We start from the raw sequence: 14,927 nt of genomic DNA, 5'->3' as shown, positions 1-14,927 counted from the left end.
ATAATAATTTTTGTGTGTACATAATCTTTTTTTAATGGGGCAGTCTTAGATTTAGCTTCATTTTCCTTTTGAGTAAATATGGGTAAGGTGTATTGGAGGGGTAGGTAGGGCTCTAGAATAACTAGCATGTGAAGGGAGTGGAAGGCCAAGGGTTGTATGGGGTGGAAGAAATGTTTTACAGAAAGGGGAACAATGCAGGTGATGAGTCACCAGTAATCCGAGTGCGAATTGTGTGCAGATCTGTCTTGGTGCACTAAAGCAGGTGTGCAGGCTGCTCCTGTGTATATTTGTTACTTAGTGCAAGGCCTCACTTGTTCTACTTTCTCGTAAAGGACTTTCAACAACCAGTACTTGAGGTCAAGACACTTTATGGATGATTAAACAGCATTGTCAGTTACCAGTAATGTTAAGTTGTATAATTTCAGTGGTGCGCACGAGCCGTCTTTTAGTGGCTCTCTATTGCTGTGAATTTTGACATAGTTTTGCTCTTAGAAAAGGTGGCTGACCCTTGCTCTACAGAATGCCGAGATTGCAGGCATATTTATCATAGAATAACAAAGTTGGAAGGGACTGCCAAGGTCATCTAGTCCAACCCGCTGCACAATGCAGGGCACTCACAACTACCTCCCCCACACACACACCCAGTGACCCCTACTCCATGCCCAGAAGATGGCCAAGATGCCCTCCCTCTCATGATCTGCCTAAGGTCACAGAATCAGCATTGCTGACAGATGGCCATCTAACCTCGTCTTAAAAACCTCCAGGGAAGGAGAGCTTACCACCTCCCGAGGAAGCCCGTTCCACTGAGGAACTGCTCTAACTGTTAGAAAATTCTTCTTAATGTCTAGACGGAAACCGTTTTTAATTTAATTTCAACCCATTGGTTCTGGTCCGACCTTCTGGGGCAGCAGAAACAACTCGGCACCCTCCTCTGTATGACAGCCCTTCAAGTACTTGAAGATGGTTATCATATCACCCCTCAGTCTTCTCCTCTTCAGGCTAAACATACTCAGCTCCTTCAAACTTCTTACTGCCCTTCTTTAAAAACATCGGACAGCTCTGCATGTTAACGTGATTTTAAAATGCCAAGCATAAAAAAATGCCTGTTCAAAGGCTTTGTGGTGGCAGAACAGATTTTTGAAATACATGGGAGAAGAGAAAAGGGTCTCTCCCCACCCCCCTTAGTATTCTACATTTGGTAACTTGCTTCATTCCCCCCGACGTTTCTAATGTCTGCATGAAAATTCCCATCTTTGTTCGTAGATTCTTGAGGCGCGGCCTCGCGGCCCCCGCTCTCCAGCAATAGCTTGTAAGGCTTAGCGTGAGGCTTGACTTTCTCCTTTGGAGGCTTTTGCATATGGCTCGCAGAGACAGGGCTGGATTTTTCATTTATCCGCCGTTCGCTAGGAGTCACTTTCATGTTTGAAAATTGAAAACGCGTGGCTTTTTTTCTTCTTCTTTTTTCCCCCCAGTGGGAAGTATGAATGTGGATGCCCTCTGATACACCTGCTTCTAATTTCCTGACTTGAAAGGAAACGCCCATCAAAAGAAGCAGAAAACAATTTCTTTGACACGCCGTTCTGAAGCCCCTTGGTTTACAGCGGTCCTTTGCTAATGCCGCTATTGATAGATGACTTGAAGATGCAGGGCTTAAATAATATGATTTCAGTTTTTCCTGTGATGACTTTTTTTTCTTTATGGCTCTTGTTGTGGTTACTTTTAATCTTCAGAGATCTGCTTGTAAAGTTCTTTTGCGCAGGGAAGATTGTGGTGTGTACTTCCTGGGTTTTGTGACCCGCTCAAATGAGAAATGATACTTATACTAATAAAGTTTGTGCAGGCTGGTGGTGTAAGCAGGAATGCTTGAAGCCTGCATGCTTTGCAGGGCAATCCACAACAGAGTTTTGCCCTTCTGAATCCATTGAAGTCAGCAGACTTAGAAGGGCGTAAGTCTGCTGAGGACAGCACTCATTATACGCTTGTGAAATGCGAGATCTGTTGGCAAAAGAATTGTGGGCACCCTCTCAAAGCTGTCCAGGCATAAAAGAAAAGAAGATTTGTATGTTTTTAGGATGGCGTGACATACACTGTTCCCGTGAATGTGGTGCCCAGCTTTGGAAATTACTCGTTACGCCATCAGTAGCGGCTGAAGGAGACAGGCCGTGGCTGAGTGGTAGAGCATCGGCTTGGCATGCAGAAGGTCCCAGGTTCAATCCTTAGCATCTCCAGTTTAAAAAGATCAGGTAGCAGGATAGAGAATAAATGCTTATATTTTTTTGCTTAGCTAAAGATTTAGAAGTTTACGCAGATTTAAAGATTAGTATCAGTTGATATAGATTGTATCAGCCGCTCTACTGGGTATTCGATGAGGATCATGTTGTAGTTGTGGTTATGGAGTACTGATTTTGTATGAGGCGTGCATGATGTATGGGTGTTCTGTGTGTTCTATCAAAATAATAAAAAGGGTTTTTTTGAAGACCAGGTAGTAAATAATGTGGAAGACCTTTGCCAGTGTGCCAGTCCAGCAACTGCCTGCTTGGAGGGGGGAGATGTTGTCTCAGGCTCCTCGGGATGGTTCTCTAGGTGGCCTGCAGAAGAAATAAAACCTGCCGGAGGGGAGCCAGTGATAGCCTCAGGGAACAACTGACTGAAGGGAACAGCAAGGACTGACCTGCAGCTGCCCTCTCCAGGCCAGAGTTGGCTCATCTTTAAGGAAAAGACCAAGCCAACTCTGGCCAGTTCTTGGCCCCTGACCTCTTTGGCCTTCATGCTTTGCCTCGGTCTTGGGTTGCTTGGGGGGGATCTCTCGGCTGGCCTCCACTGGGCCTTTGCCTAGCCTGGGTTTTCCCCTCTGTGGATCCTGACCTTTGGCGTAACCTTAGCTTTTTCTGTGGGTGTGCTGCGGCCTGTGAATGTGTTACTCCACTGTGACCTTATGGCTTCCTGAACACTGGTTGGACTCCAGACACGGCTCCCCGGTCTGACCTAATCTGCTTCAGCACCTGACGACTGGGTACTTGTGTACTATGAGGCTGGGTGACCTTGGGCCAGTCACAACCTCTCAGCCTCACCTACCTCTCACCCGACCAGCTTCCATGGCACGAGTGGGGGTTTGAACCTGGGTCTCCCAGATCCTAGTCCAACCACAGGGACATACACTGACAGAATTTTGCATGCAGACCCCTCTGAGGCACCTCATGGTGACCCTCAGGATCTGTTGACCCTCAGGAGCTGTCTGCATGCGACTTAATTTACGAAGCAAACCTGGAATTTTGTGCATTGCTTCATTAATACGAGCAGCCTCCAGGTGATGTCGGAGAATGTGGATGAATCACCAGCAGATGTGGAGACAACCTGAAAGCACCTTAATGTCTATGTATTTTCAACTTGAAATCAGTCTGGTTTTATGTAGCCACCGGGTAAGAGTAAGGTTGAACTCTGGGGCTGCAGCATAGATAGGATCCCCCAAGGTGTGCTGTGGTCACCTGGCCCTCCTTCAGTTTATGGTTTTAGCTGCTGCGAAGTTTTGAAACCTCAAAGGCTGCTTGTAGTCATTGGTGCTACCCAGAAACCAGTCTGTTTAGAGACACTTTTTGCAAAGTGCTCATTTTTTAATGGCACAGTGGAAACTGAGGGGGCAGCTGGTCTTTTGCCCACCCGCCCAGCCTCCGTTTCCTGTCACCTCAGTGCTTCATATTTCCTGGACTGGGTGGCCAGACCTTGATACACAAGGGCTGTCAGGTTGCAACTGACTTAGGGTGGCCCCAGCAAGGGGCTTTCAAGGCCAGTGAGAAGCAGAGGTGGTTGGGCCATTGCCTCCGTCTTCAGAGTCTTCCTTGGTGGTCCCCCATTGAATTACTAACTTACTGGCGACCCCAGCCAGGGGCTTTCAAAGGGCTTTTGAGAGCCAGTGTGGTGTAGTGATTAAGAGCGTCAGACGCTAATCTGGTGAACTGGGGTTGGTTTCTCCACTCCTCCACATGAAGCCAGCTCGGTGACTTTGAGCTAATCACAGTTCTCTTCAGGCTCTCTCAGCCCCACCTACCTCACAGGGTGTCTGTTGTGGGGAGGGGCAGGGAAGGTGATTGTAAGCCAGTTTGATTCTTCCTTAAGTGGTAGAGAAAGTTGGCGTAAAAAAACAACTCTCCTCCTCCTCCTCCTTCTTCGCAAGTGAGAAGCAGAGGTGGTTTGCCATTGCCTTCCTTTGCAGAGTCTTCCTTGGTGATCTCGAATCCAAGTACTGACCCTCTTAGCTTCTGAGATCTGACAAGATTGGGGTATACCATGCCACCCCTCCATGGTAGAGCCTGATGCCACACAAAAATTTGTCCCACTGAAAAGGGCACATACTTCAACATAGCTGATAAGGGTGATCATCAGGAGAAAATAAAGGAGCAGCTGTCTTATCCTTTATGACCTACCCGCATGTCTTTGTAAAGGTTATTTCCTTTACAAAAGAAGGAAAGTGGTAAATAGTACTCAAGATTTTTATGAGAAACTAAGCCAAATGAACATGGGCAGATGATGGAACAATGGTTCTCTTTCAAAGGCTTAGTGTAGCAAATGATTGCTGGAAGTTAAAGGTGGCAATTCAAAAGTTGTTAACAAGAACCGAGCACTACAGATATCGGAAGAACATGCGATGTTTGACTGTAACAGAAGAGCAGAAACCTCTTTCTCCAGTACTTCTGGGGGTACCGGGAAGGCACAGTATAGAACAAAGACTTTTTTTGACAGCATGCACGGTATGCACTTGGTCTTGGGGACAGGGTCTGGGATGATGAAATATAAGAATTACTGCTGAAATGGTAATGATTTAAACCTCGGAGCCCCATGCTGACAGAAGCCTTCTGTTTCCAAGAAAAGTCTAGTAGTAAAACTAGTGTTGTTTTAAGAAATGAATTCATGTTTCCAGATTGAATTGCAGAGTCAGCGGGATGTAGAATATAAATTTATTCTTATGTATCGGGACAATTGTACCGATTTGTCCTCCTCAGGGGTGTAGAAAGCTCTGTGTAGAAGACTTAGGCTTGGATCTGAAGTGGTTTTTCTGCACATGCAAGATTTCCACCAATTCTTTGCTCCTCCTGCAGACTCCTCACAGGCAGCTCATGCTGTTCCCAAAGGTCCACTGACGTCCCCCTGGGGCTCAGTGGAAGAGCATCTGTTTGGCATGCAGAAGGTCCCAGGTTTTATCCCCAGTGTCTCCAGTTAAAAAGGACTGGACAGTAGGTGATGTGGAAAAACCCCACCTGAAATCCTGGAGAGCTGCTGCCAGTCTGAGTAGACAGTGCTGACCTACAATATCAAAGGAGCATGCCCATTGTATTGGGTACTGTGAAACACAGGCAGGATGCTGCTGCAGTCGTCTTGCTTGTGGGCTTCCTAGAGGCTCCTGGTTGGCCACTGTGTGAGCAGACTGCTGGACTGGATAGCCCTCTCCTCCATGGACATGTCCACTCCCCTTTTCAAACCTTCCAAGTTGGCAGCCATCACCACATCCTGGGGCAGGGAGTTCCACAATTCAACTATGTGTTGTGTGAAGAAATACTTCTTTTATCTGTTTTGAATCTCTCACCTGTCAGCTTCAGCAGGTGACCCCACGTTTGGGTTTTATGAGAGAGGGAGAAAAGCTCCCTGTCTACTCTCTCCATACCATGCATAATTTTATGGACCTCAATCATGTCTCCCCTTAACCACCCTCTTTCCCAGCTAAACAGCCCTAAGTGTTTCAACCGCTCCTCATAGGGCAGGTGGCTCTAGTCCCCTGATCATTTTGCTTGGTGTCCATTGAGCTGAATATTTCTCCATGTGACACTTTCCGTCCATGGAAAATTTGGCGACAGAAAAAAGACTAGGCTAGAATTTTATTTTCTTGATACCTAGTTTTATATGTGTATGGAATTACTTTTGGGGGGAGCCCGGTGTCAAAAAGAGTCCAGCCCACACACAGGTTTACCATCTCAGTGGGAACCCTTCCAGTGCTTGAAGCTTTGTCTTGTAATTTCTATTACTGCGCTCTCATCTGTCAACATGTATTTATAGTGTGCAGTTTTTATTTATGGCTGGAATGTTTTCAAAATTAAAAGAGAAAAAAATTAACCAACCAACACTAACCCGTTGCTGGCGCCGTCAGAGGGTGTGTCTCCTGGGCCCAGCTGCGTTCTTTATTCCCCAAGAGTGCCAACAAACACTGTTGTGGTATAGCAGTTAAGAGCAGTGGACTCTAATCTGGTGGAGCGAGTTGGTTTCCCCATTCCTACACCTGAAGCCAGCTGGGTGACCTTGGGCTAGTCACAGTTCTAAGAACCTAAGAAAAGCCCTGCTGGATCAGACCAAGGTTCATCAAGGCCAGCAGTCTGTTCACACAGTGGCCAACCAGGTGCCTCTAGGAAGCCCACAAACAAGACAACTCTCAGAGCTCTCTCAGCCGTACCTACCTCACAAGGTGTCTGTTGTGGGAAGAGGAAGGGAAGGTGATTGTAAGCTGTGTTGAGACTCCTTAAAAGGTAGAGAAGTTGGCATATAAAACCCAACTCTTCTTCTTCTGCGTGTATCACAGCTGGTGGGTGTTGAGCGCTGAATTCCCAGATCTTACAATTGGCTAAATTTCTGGGAGTTTGGCTAGGTAGCATTAACTTTCAGAAACGGTTGTCAAGTGAGCTTGGGAGTAGACCTTCACTGGGGCACAGTACAGCTACTGTTTTTTTTTTTTTTAAAGGATCAGGCACACAAGAAAACTCACAAAATATGCAAAGGGAGGCTTGTTGGAGACTTCAGCACAGATCTAGAAGTTTTTTCTGTGAATGAAAGGCCACTTCCATTTGTGCTGTTGTGTGTGTATATATGTGAGTGTGTGTGTGTGTGTTTTGCCAGTCCTCCTCTCCCAATGCAGAGCTCAACATCTCATCCCATGCTGTCCCTGAGATTCCCCTGTCTTGCAGCAACCTTACTGTGTTGGCATTCTAGTCCTTGCAAGTGAACGCCACTTAATATCTTCAAATAACAGCCATCGTGTTCTGTATGTATCCTGGAATTCAAAGGTAATAAAGGGTGTTATGGCTTTGAGCTAATGCACTAAAACTGTTAACGGTTAAAATATATAAGGTGGAGATGTCTTCCTTTTCTTTATTTTCCCCTCCTTTTTTGCCTTGTACTTATGTCTAACTCACTGAAATCTTTGCAGGGAGAGAAAAGTACTGTCACAGTTTTCCAAATATGCTGTTTCGTGGTACTGATTTTTGGTGGCACGCACCTTGGTTCACTGTTCTTGCTCATTCTTGTGTTTTTCTAGGTTGTGGGGAGCACCTTGTGCGGACGTTGCTGGCCAGAGAATGTTCATGCGCTTTGCAAAACGAAGATGCCCACCAGGCTCTGCTTGAAACTATGCAAAACAAGTTTATTAGTAAGTACGCACGTTCTCTGCAGATCTCACAGTGCTCCCACGACTGTGTCTGGGAGAAGGAAATGGATGGAAGGGCGGCCAAAAAGGAAAGAAATACAAGGGGGAGGTTATCTCCTTCTCTCCTAGCTCTGTCTTCCCCTCAATCTTACCAACACGGAAGCAGTCTGCTTCCCAAGCTGCCCTCGTCTTGGAACTCTCCAGTCTTGCTTGTGGTGCACATGGTTAGAGCATGCATGTGGTCATGTCATAACTCTAAAGCTCATGACCTGCACGTTATTTGCCAATAATGGAAAAGATTTGACTTTGTGTATTATATGGGGGCAGGCGTGGGTCTGTTTTTCCTATGCATCTACAGAGCAAGCACCTCCACAGAGCCAAATGTTGGCATGGTCTTGACAACATGTATCCAAGGGGTGTCAAGCATAAGGCCCGCAGGCCCCTTGAGAGCTCTTATCCTGCCCGCTAGCCAGCCGAGGAAGCCCCCCCCCCACATACACTCTTGATCTGGGCTGGCGAGGCATTTATGTCAAGTGGCATTTATGTCATATCCTGCCCTCATAACAATTGAGTTTGACACACACAACCTAAGGGTCCCCAGTGTGGCACCCGGCATAACCTTTTGTGGTGCCCGCCAAGTGTTTTTAGAAAGTGGGTGTGGCCCTTAGCTCCTGGATAGCTGAATGGCTGTGCAGATTAAAAAGCATGCTGTTCAGCTGAGCTTCTGCCTGAAGTGTTGAAGAGTTACTGTTGGAGATGCCTAACTTCGCTCTGTGACATCCTGTGGTCGGTGCCGCCTCCTGTGGCAGCCATTTTGTGCTTGGCTCCACCTCCTGTGGTGGCCATTTTGTGGCTGTGCCCACCACCCTGTGTCAGAATTCCAAAGGTGGCCACAGGCTCCAGACTTGGGGGACCCCTAGTGTGGCTGGTAGTTGGTACATCATATCCACAAAGGAGCCTAGTAGAAGGTGACTAAATATTTTGCTATCCTGATAAGGTTAATAGATTCCCTTTCAAACAGAACTGAGCAGTGGTACAGTTCTGAGCAGTTTTCTCTTCTTGCACCAGAATTCTGACCCCTTCCCCATCTAGACATTTCTCTTAACATATGCGTTTCAACAATATAACTTATTTGGTTGAAGAGAATTTCCAAGGGTCGGCGTGTTGGTCCGCGGTAGAATAATTAGATGATATGTGTGGCCCCTTCCAACTCTGTGATTCTGTGAGCTAGATTTGAGTCCAGTAACACCTTGGAGACCAACAAGGGTATGAGCATTCAATAGGCATAACTTCCTTTGTCAGATAACCTTTGTGGCATTTGACAAAGGGAGCTTTGACTCTCAAAAGCTCGTGCCCCCCAAAACCTTGTGGCTTTCTGCTTCTGGACTGGAATCTAGCTGCTCCTCAGTGGAACAGGCTTCCTTGGGAGGTGGTGAGCTCCCCTGGAGGTATTTAAGCAGAGGCTAGATGGCCATCTGTCAGCAATGCTGATTCTATGATTTTAGGCAGATGATGAGAGGAAGGGCATCTTGGCCATCATCTGGGCGTGTAGGGGGTAACTGGGTGTAGTTGTGAAATTCCTGCATGGTGAAGGGGGTTGGACTAGATGACCCTAGTGGCCCCTTCCAACTTTACGATTCTATGATTCTGTGTTCTACTGCAGACCAACATGGCTACCCTCAAACTGTTTTCATGGGAAAACATTTCTCAGTTGAAAGTTTGCTTACTGTTTTCCATGCAGAGAAGGACCATTCAAGAGTGACCAAATGGGGTTTGGTCAGACAGCTTCTTTTCACTAGAGAAAAAGTAAGGCACACGGACACATAACAGAACTATAACTAGAATGGTTAAATGTTTGGATCAGAAATATCTTGCTTTGATGTGTTTCATTTTGATTTTGAAAGGCTCTCCTGCTTTCTGCAAAGCTGTATTTAACTTGAGATTAAAGGAATTAGGTTTGTTTTGTGGCGTGGGCACCTCCTGAAGGCCGTCAAGTCTGCAACATCTCCAGTAACTAGTCTTTTTGCCTTCATTCACTGACAGTGCAATCCTATGCAGATTTACTCCAGTCTGCACCCACTGATTTCAATGGCCTTAGACTGGAGCAACTCTGCATAGGACTGTACAGTCAGTCGTCAACACGAATGTGAGAGGGATGGAAAAATTGCTCTTTAAAGTAGATTAAGACTTGGATAGTAATATAACTACATCCTTGATATGTTTCCCCCCTTTATAAGACTGTCTTCAAGGATTTTAAAAGGGCTGTAAATAATAGCATTAATGTGTAACTTTTGCGGTGATACCTTACTGAGTGGGAACTGCTGCGATTCACTCCCAGAACTGAAAGGGAATCTATTTGGGGACAGTGTGGTTCAATATTAGTACTATTGGAAGCACGCCATCAGACCCGAAGAAGCCTGAAATCCACACATGGGGTTTGGTAAAAAAGCTGCCGTTTCTCGGAATCTGCTGACTTTTTTTTTCTTTGCAAAAATACACCTAAGAGGGTTATGCAAAAAGACTGGGCATGTGCTGAATAGCTCTTTTCTTAGGGACTTTCCTGCTGTTGATTTTAAGTGATACGAAAGTTTGCTTGAGCTGTAATGTATGATGCAGGTTTTTCCCTCTTTCATGAAAAAACTGTGGATAAACCAGGTTAATTGCCTGCTGGTGACAGTATGGCTTGTTCTCTTGATCTTTTTCATAAAAAGTAGTGTGCTTTGTGGTCACGTTAAAACTCGTCACACTGGATCTTTCCAGAAATAATAGCTTGGCAAGAAAGAACCGACCAGGATCATCCAAACTGAAAACGTTTATGCATGGTGTGGAGAGAGTGGACAGGGAGAAGCTTTTCTCCCTCTCTCGTAATACTAGAACGTGGGGCCATCTGCTGAAGCTGGAGAGTGAGATATTCAAAACAGACAAAAGGAAGTATTTCTTCACACAGCACATAGTTAAATTGTGGAACTCCCTGCCCCAGGATGTGGTGATGGCTGCCAACTTGGAAGGCTTGAAGACGGGAGTGGACAGGTTCTTGGAGGAAAGGGCTATCCATGGCTCCTAGTTAAAATGGATACTAGTCATGATGCATCCCTATTCTCTCCAGGATCAGAGGAGCATGCCTATTATACTAGGTGCTGTGGAACACAGGCAGGAGAATGCTGCTGCAGTTGTCTTGTTTGTGGCTTCCAAGAGGCCCCTGGTTGGCCACTGTGTGAACAGACTGCTGGACTTGATGGGCCTTGGTCAGATCCAGCAGGGCTTTTTTTTATGTTAGCTTCACCTCCAGAGCAGCTGAATTTGATGTTTGCCATTAGATTCTTGCTTCTATTTTATAGATTTCCAAGTTTCCACTGAGACTTGGGAACAGCTCAGAATGCCTCGCTTGGACATTTGCAGTCATTTTAAAGAACAGGTGATGAACAGAACTACTGGCAGATGTGCTTTTCCACATTTCTTTTTTCTTTTTTAGAACAGTAGAATACATGAATCACAAAGCATTTGCAAAGTGCAGAGGGCTTAACGAAAGTTTAGGACAATACACACAACAGGCCAATGGGGAGTGCGAACAGCTCTCTGTAAACACAGGCACCTTCCATACAGAACCTTGGGTTTTAGAAGTCATCTCTTCCTTTCAAATTTAGCCAAGTTTATGGAAGGCAGACTTCACAGTAAATGTTTATCCTGTTATGCAGGCAGGCAAATCTGGGAAGCAAACAATGGAAAGATTTGTTGTGCTTAAGAGTTTTGTGTAAAGTACTCTTAAACCTGCGAACCACAGAGATGGGTTCACACGGAGTAGGCTGTTCAGTTGGCATCTTGCAGTTTTGCGTTTCGGAACATACACGCATACATCAAAGTGTGGCATGTTCTAGATCTCTGACGGGAACACAGAATGTTCATACTCCAGCCTCCTTGTTGGTGCGTTTCTTCTTTGGGTTGTGAGCCAGCAGTTGGGGCAATAACTTTCCAACTTGGCCTTTCTTCAACTGCTGTAGAGTTCAGCAGCAGGGGACGTCTTCTCTTCGAATCACCTCACATTAACTCAGTGTCTTTACAAATTAATTTCTTTTCTGATGGCCGCTGCCTGCACTTGCCTTGGCTTGGAGACGCCTGTCACACAGTTATCCCTAAAGTTTGTCAAGGATTTGTTGAGAAGACCCAGCAAAATAGATCTTTGCACCTGATGGTGGAATTCTGGGGGTAGGAATTAGCTCTTGCTAGAGAAACTATAACTCTGACGTGGCTGGCATCCTCTTGTCAGATAGAAGCAAAGCAGGGTTAGTCCTAGTTAATATTTGGATGGGAGACCATCAAGGAAGACCAGGACTCCTATGCAGAGGCAGGCAATTGCAAACCCACCTCTGCTCTGACTTGGATGGCCCAGGCTAGCCTGATCTCATCAAATCTCGAAAGCTAAGCAGGGTCAGCCCTGGTTAGTTCTTGGATGAGAGACCACCAGAGAAGTCCAGGGTTGCTATGCAGAGGCAGGCAATGGCAAACCACCTCTGTTCATCTCTTGCCTGGATAAAGTACAAAGGAGGAAATAGGAACCAGGATAAGGAAAAGGAGTGTTTCCAATTACTGCAGAAGACACTTGGAGAACAATAGCTAGCAAGGAAGGACCCCTGGAATTATTATTTTTTAATTTTAATTTTTGCCAGAAAACGCTTCCATTTCTTCAGCATGCATTCAGAGTACACGCGAGTACAAAACAGCTTTTTAAAAATTCCAAATATAGACCTGTGGATATATTGAAAAATATATGTAGAACCAGGCATCCTTTCCCAACGTTATCATGGGCAGGAAGGGAAGAGTGAATTTAATGTTTAAAAAAAAAAAAAACAGGATGGAAATTCTTTCCTCATTTTCTCCACGAAACTCATTAGCCTGTTTGAAGCCTTTTGATTATGGAATTTTAGAGTCCCATAAAAGTACAGCAAAAAAGTACACTTTGTTTTCAGTTGTGACCTAGAATCCACTTGCACATGCATTCCCATCATTAATATGGAAATAAAAAGCCTTCGAGAAGAGGCCCTGCCAACCCCCCTCCATTCGAGTAGAGACCCTGCCAAACCCCCCTCTTTGAGTAGAGGCCCTGTCAACCCCCCCCCCCCCCCGCTCCATATACTGGCAAGTAGATCTCGAAACGTACAACCAGACTAGTTTGCTGTCTTCTCCTGTGTGTTGCCATGCACATGAAGAAGCCAAAGCCTTTGGACAAATCCCAGCTCACTGGGTTTAAAATCTCTCTTTTTTTTAAAGCTCAGAATCTGATTAATAAACTTAACTATATAATTGGCAGTGAAGAAATATTGGCAGGATCGTCTGTCTGCCGTGAGCGTACGCCATCAAAACAGTGCATTGTTCTACTGGATACTTCTGTTGCATAAAGACTTCTTGTGTGGATACTTCTGTTATGTGTGATGGTAGATAACACTTGGCCAGCAAGTTTTCTTCTTTAAATAAAGCATTTGTTTATACAGTTCGATTAATGGAAATTAAATTATTGATCCATCTTAGTTTTCTTACATGTTTTTTCCTTGGGGACCGTATTATTTCAGACTTGCCCTTTATGTGAAAGTGGGCAATCAGAGAGAAGAATTTTAGCACTAACACTTTCGTATGAGAAGTCTTCCATGGTTTTTAAGTTTATCATGAAGAAAAATAATCGAGCTTGTAACTGTTTGGTTTATTAATAGTAAAGGAGGTTGATTTATGGATGTATTTTGTAAAAGTATGGGAACTTCAAAGCAGATAACTTAATCTTTTATTACCTGACCAGTGTGAGAGAGAGAGAGAAAGAGAAAAGAAGCCCTGAAGTGTTGGTTGGATCCTGAATAACGTTTCCACAGGCACAAAGATTTCTGCTCATAATGATCTCCTCCCAAATCTTGTTCTTGGAGGTACCCTGTCCTCCAAGAACAGGATTTTTGGGGGGATTTTGGACTGTCACTGAAGCGAAGGGGGGGCAGAAACATCACATTCCATCAGTGGAAATCCATGGAAACATCTGGCCTGAATCCGCCCCTGTTTATCTTGATGTGTTTCTTAGCTGTCCATAAGTGAATCAAATAGTGCAGTGAATTGGTAGCAATTTAATGCGCACATCCACTGATACATATAATAAAAATATGAGTGTTCACTATTTTTGTTTCATATTTGTAATTAATTATATTGAACCTCTTCAGGATAAACTAAAAGTTTATCTGGTTTACTTGTTCTGTTAATCTTTTAAATTTGGCCTGAAATTCAGATAGTTCCTCCAGGAGTTCAACAAGCCAATGGGATTTTTCAAGTTTTCTTTGAACTTTAGTCTCCCATTGCTAAAACCCTCCCCAAGTTTTGGAAGTAGCTTGTTGGGATAGGAGTAGGGTTGCCTGGCAGCCAGCAGCAGATGGGAACATGGGGGGGGGGGCACTGTCGGTGATGTCATGATAGTACGTCAGGGTTTTCCCTGAAAGTGATGTCACACCATCAGGCTGACAGCCATTTTTTTGTTTATTTTTTCCCATCACCACTCTGAGCATCAGCAGGAAATGGGAGCTGGGGGCATGGGGGAGCTTGGCCACCCTAGACAGGTGGCTACTTCCTTGACTCAAATTACTATTCATCCATAGTTTAATGTTGATAGACCCTGTATCCAAGATGAATTGAGTTCTGTGGAATAAGCTTAGTTTCTGGAAAGTTCTAAAAAAAAAACAGAATTCAGGTTCAAGAGGTATCTTCACTAGTGCTTTGCATGTGTGTGAATTCTTTCCTATCTTTGCTCAAAATTATTTGTCAAAGAATTGTATACCCAATAATTAACATACATGCCTTTTTGAAGTTGTATCACATTGTAATTTATGGGACCAACTAGTATCATAAGATTTTTCTTCTTTGCTTGTTTGTAGCTTGATTTTAAAATATGTTTGTTGGTCCTGAAACCCACATTTTGATAGGAATGGAATACCTTCTTATAGCACTTACATTTATGAAGTAATGCAGTTGATTCTGCCATAATTTTCCAGTGCTTTTCTGTGTTTTGTTTTTTTAAGTATCCTTGGTTTTTTCACAGATTTCATCAACCTGCTCTTTCTTCCTTCTCCTGTACTCTTAATAAAACAGTGAATGAAATAAGCCCCCAAGACTGTTCCCTGAGAAATTCCACTGATTACTTCCCTCTAGGTTCAAAGTTGGCCTTTTGCCAAAAACCTTTAATCAGGCCTTGGCCAGCCTGAAGTATTTGGGCCAGAATCCAGTGAGCAACATGAGACTCCGTGAAGGGCTTGTGTGCACCCATTGGGCTTTGGAGTGTTTTTCAATCAACAGACACCCTCCCCTTCATCACAGATTGAAAACGGGTTTTGCCTTTCTCTGTTGGGGCTGTAACTGGCCTTCCCTGGTAGATGGAGCTGCCATATTTCCTGGTGGGGCTTCAAAGAATGGAAGAACAGTGGCTCCCTCATAAGAAGAAGAGTTGGTTTTTTTATATGCCGACTTTTTCTACCACTTAAGGAAGAATCAAACCGGCTTACAATCA

The 14,927-nt window shown here is 44.7% G+C and overlaps 1 protein-coding gene across 3 annotated transcripts in view; it reads left to right on the top strand.

Annotated features, from left to right (window-relative positions):
- The window catches only part of TASP1 (taspase 1), a 78,571-nt gene that overhangs the window by 47,628 nt on the left and 16,016 nt on the right, over window positions 1-14,927 (top strand). For all 3 annotated transcript variants that reach the window (XM_056856512.1, XM_056856511.1, XM_056856510.1), the window contains exon 10: window positions 7,295-7,405. In XM_056856512.1, coding sequence (XP_056712490.1) covers window positions 7,295-7,405 — 111 coding nt within the window. The remainder of the gene's footprint in view (window positions 1-7,294; window positions 7,406-14,927) is intronic.

The sequence above is a fragment of the Euleptes europaea genome, chromosome 10 (genome assembly GCF_029931775.1).
Source record: "Euleptes europaea isolate rEulEur1 chromosome 10, rEulEur1.hap1, whole genome shotgun sequence".
Classification (NCBI taxonomy): Eukaryota; Metazoa; Chordata; class Lepidosauria; order Squamata; family Sphaerodactylidae; genus Euleptes; species Euleptes europaea.
This window is presented reverse-complemented; position numbering and strand designations above follow the sequence as displayed.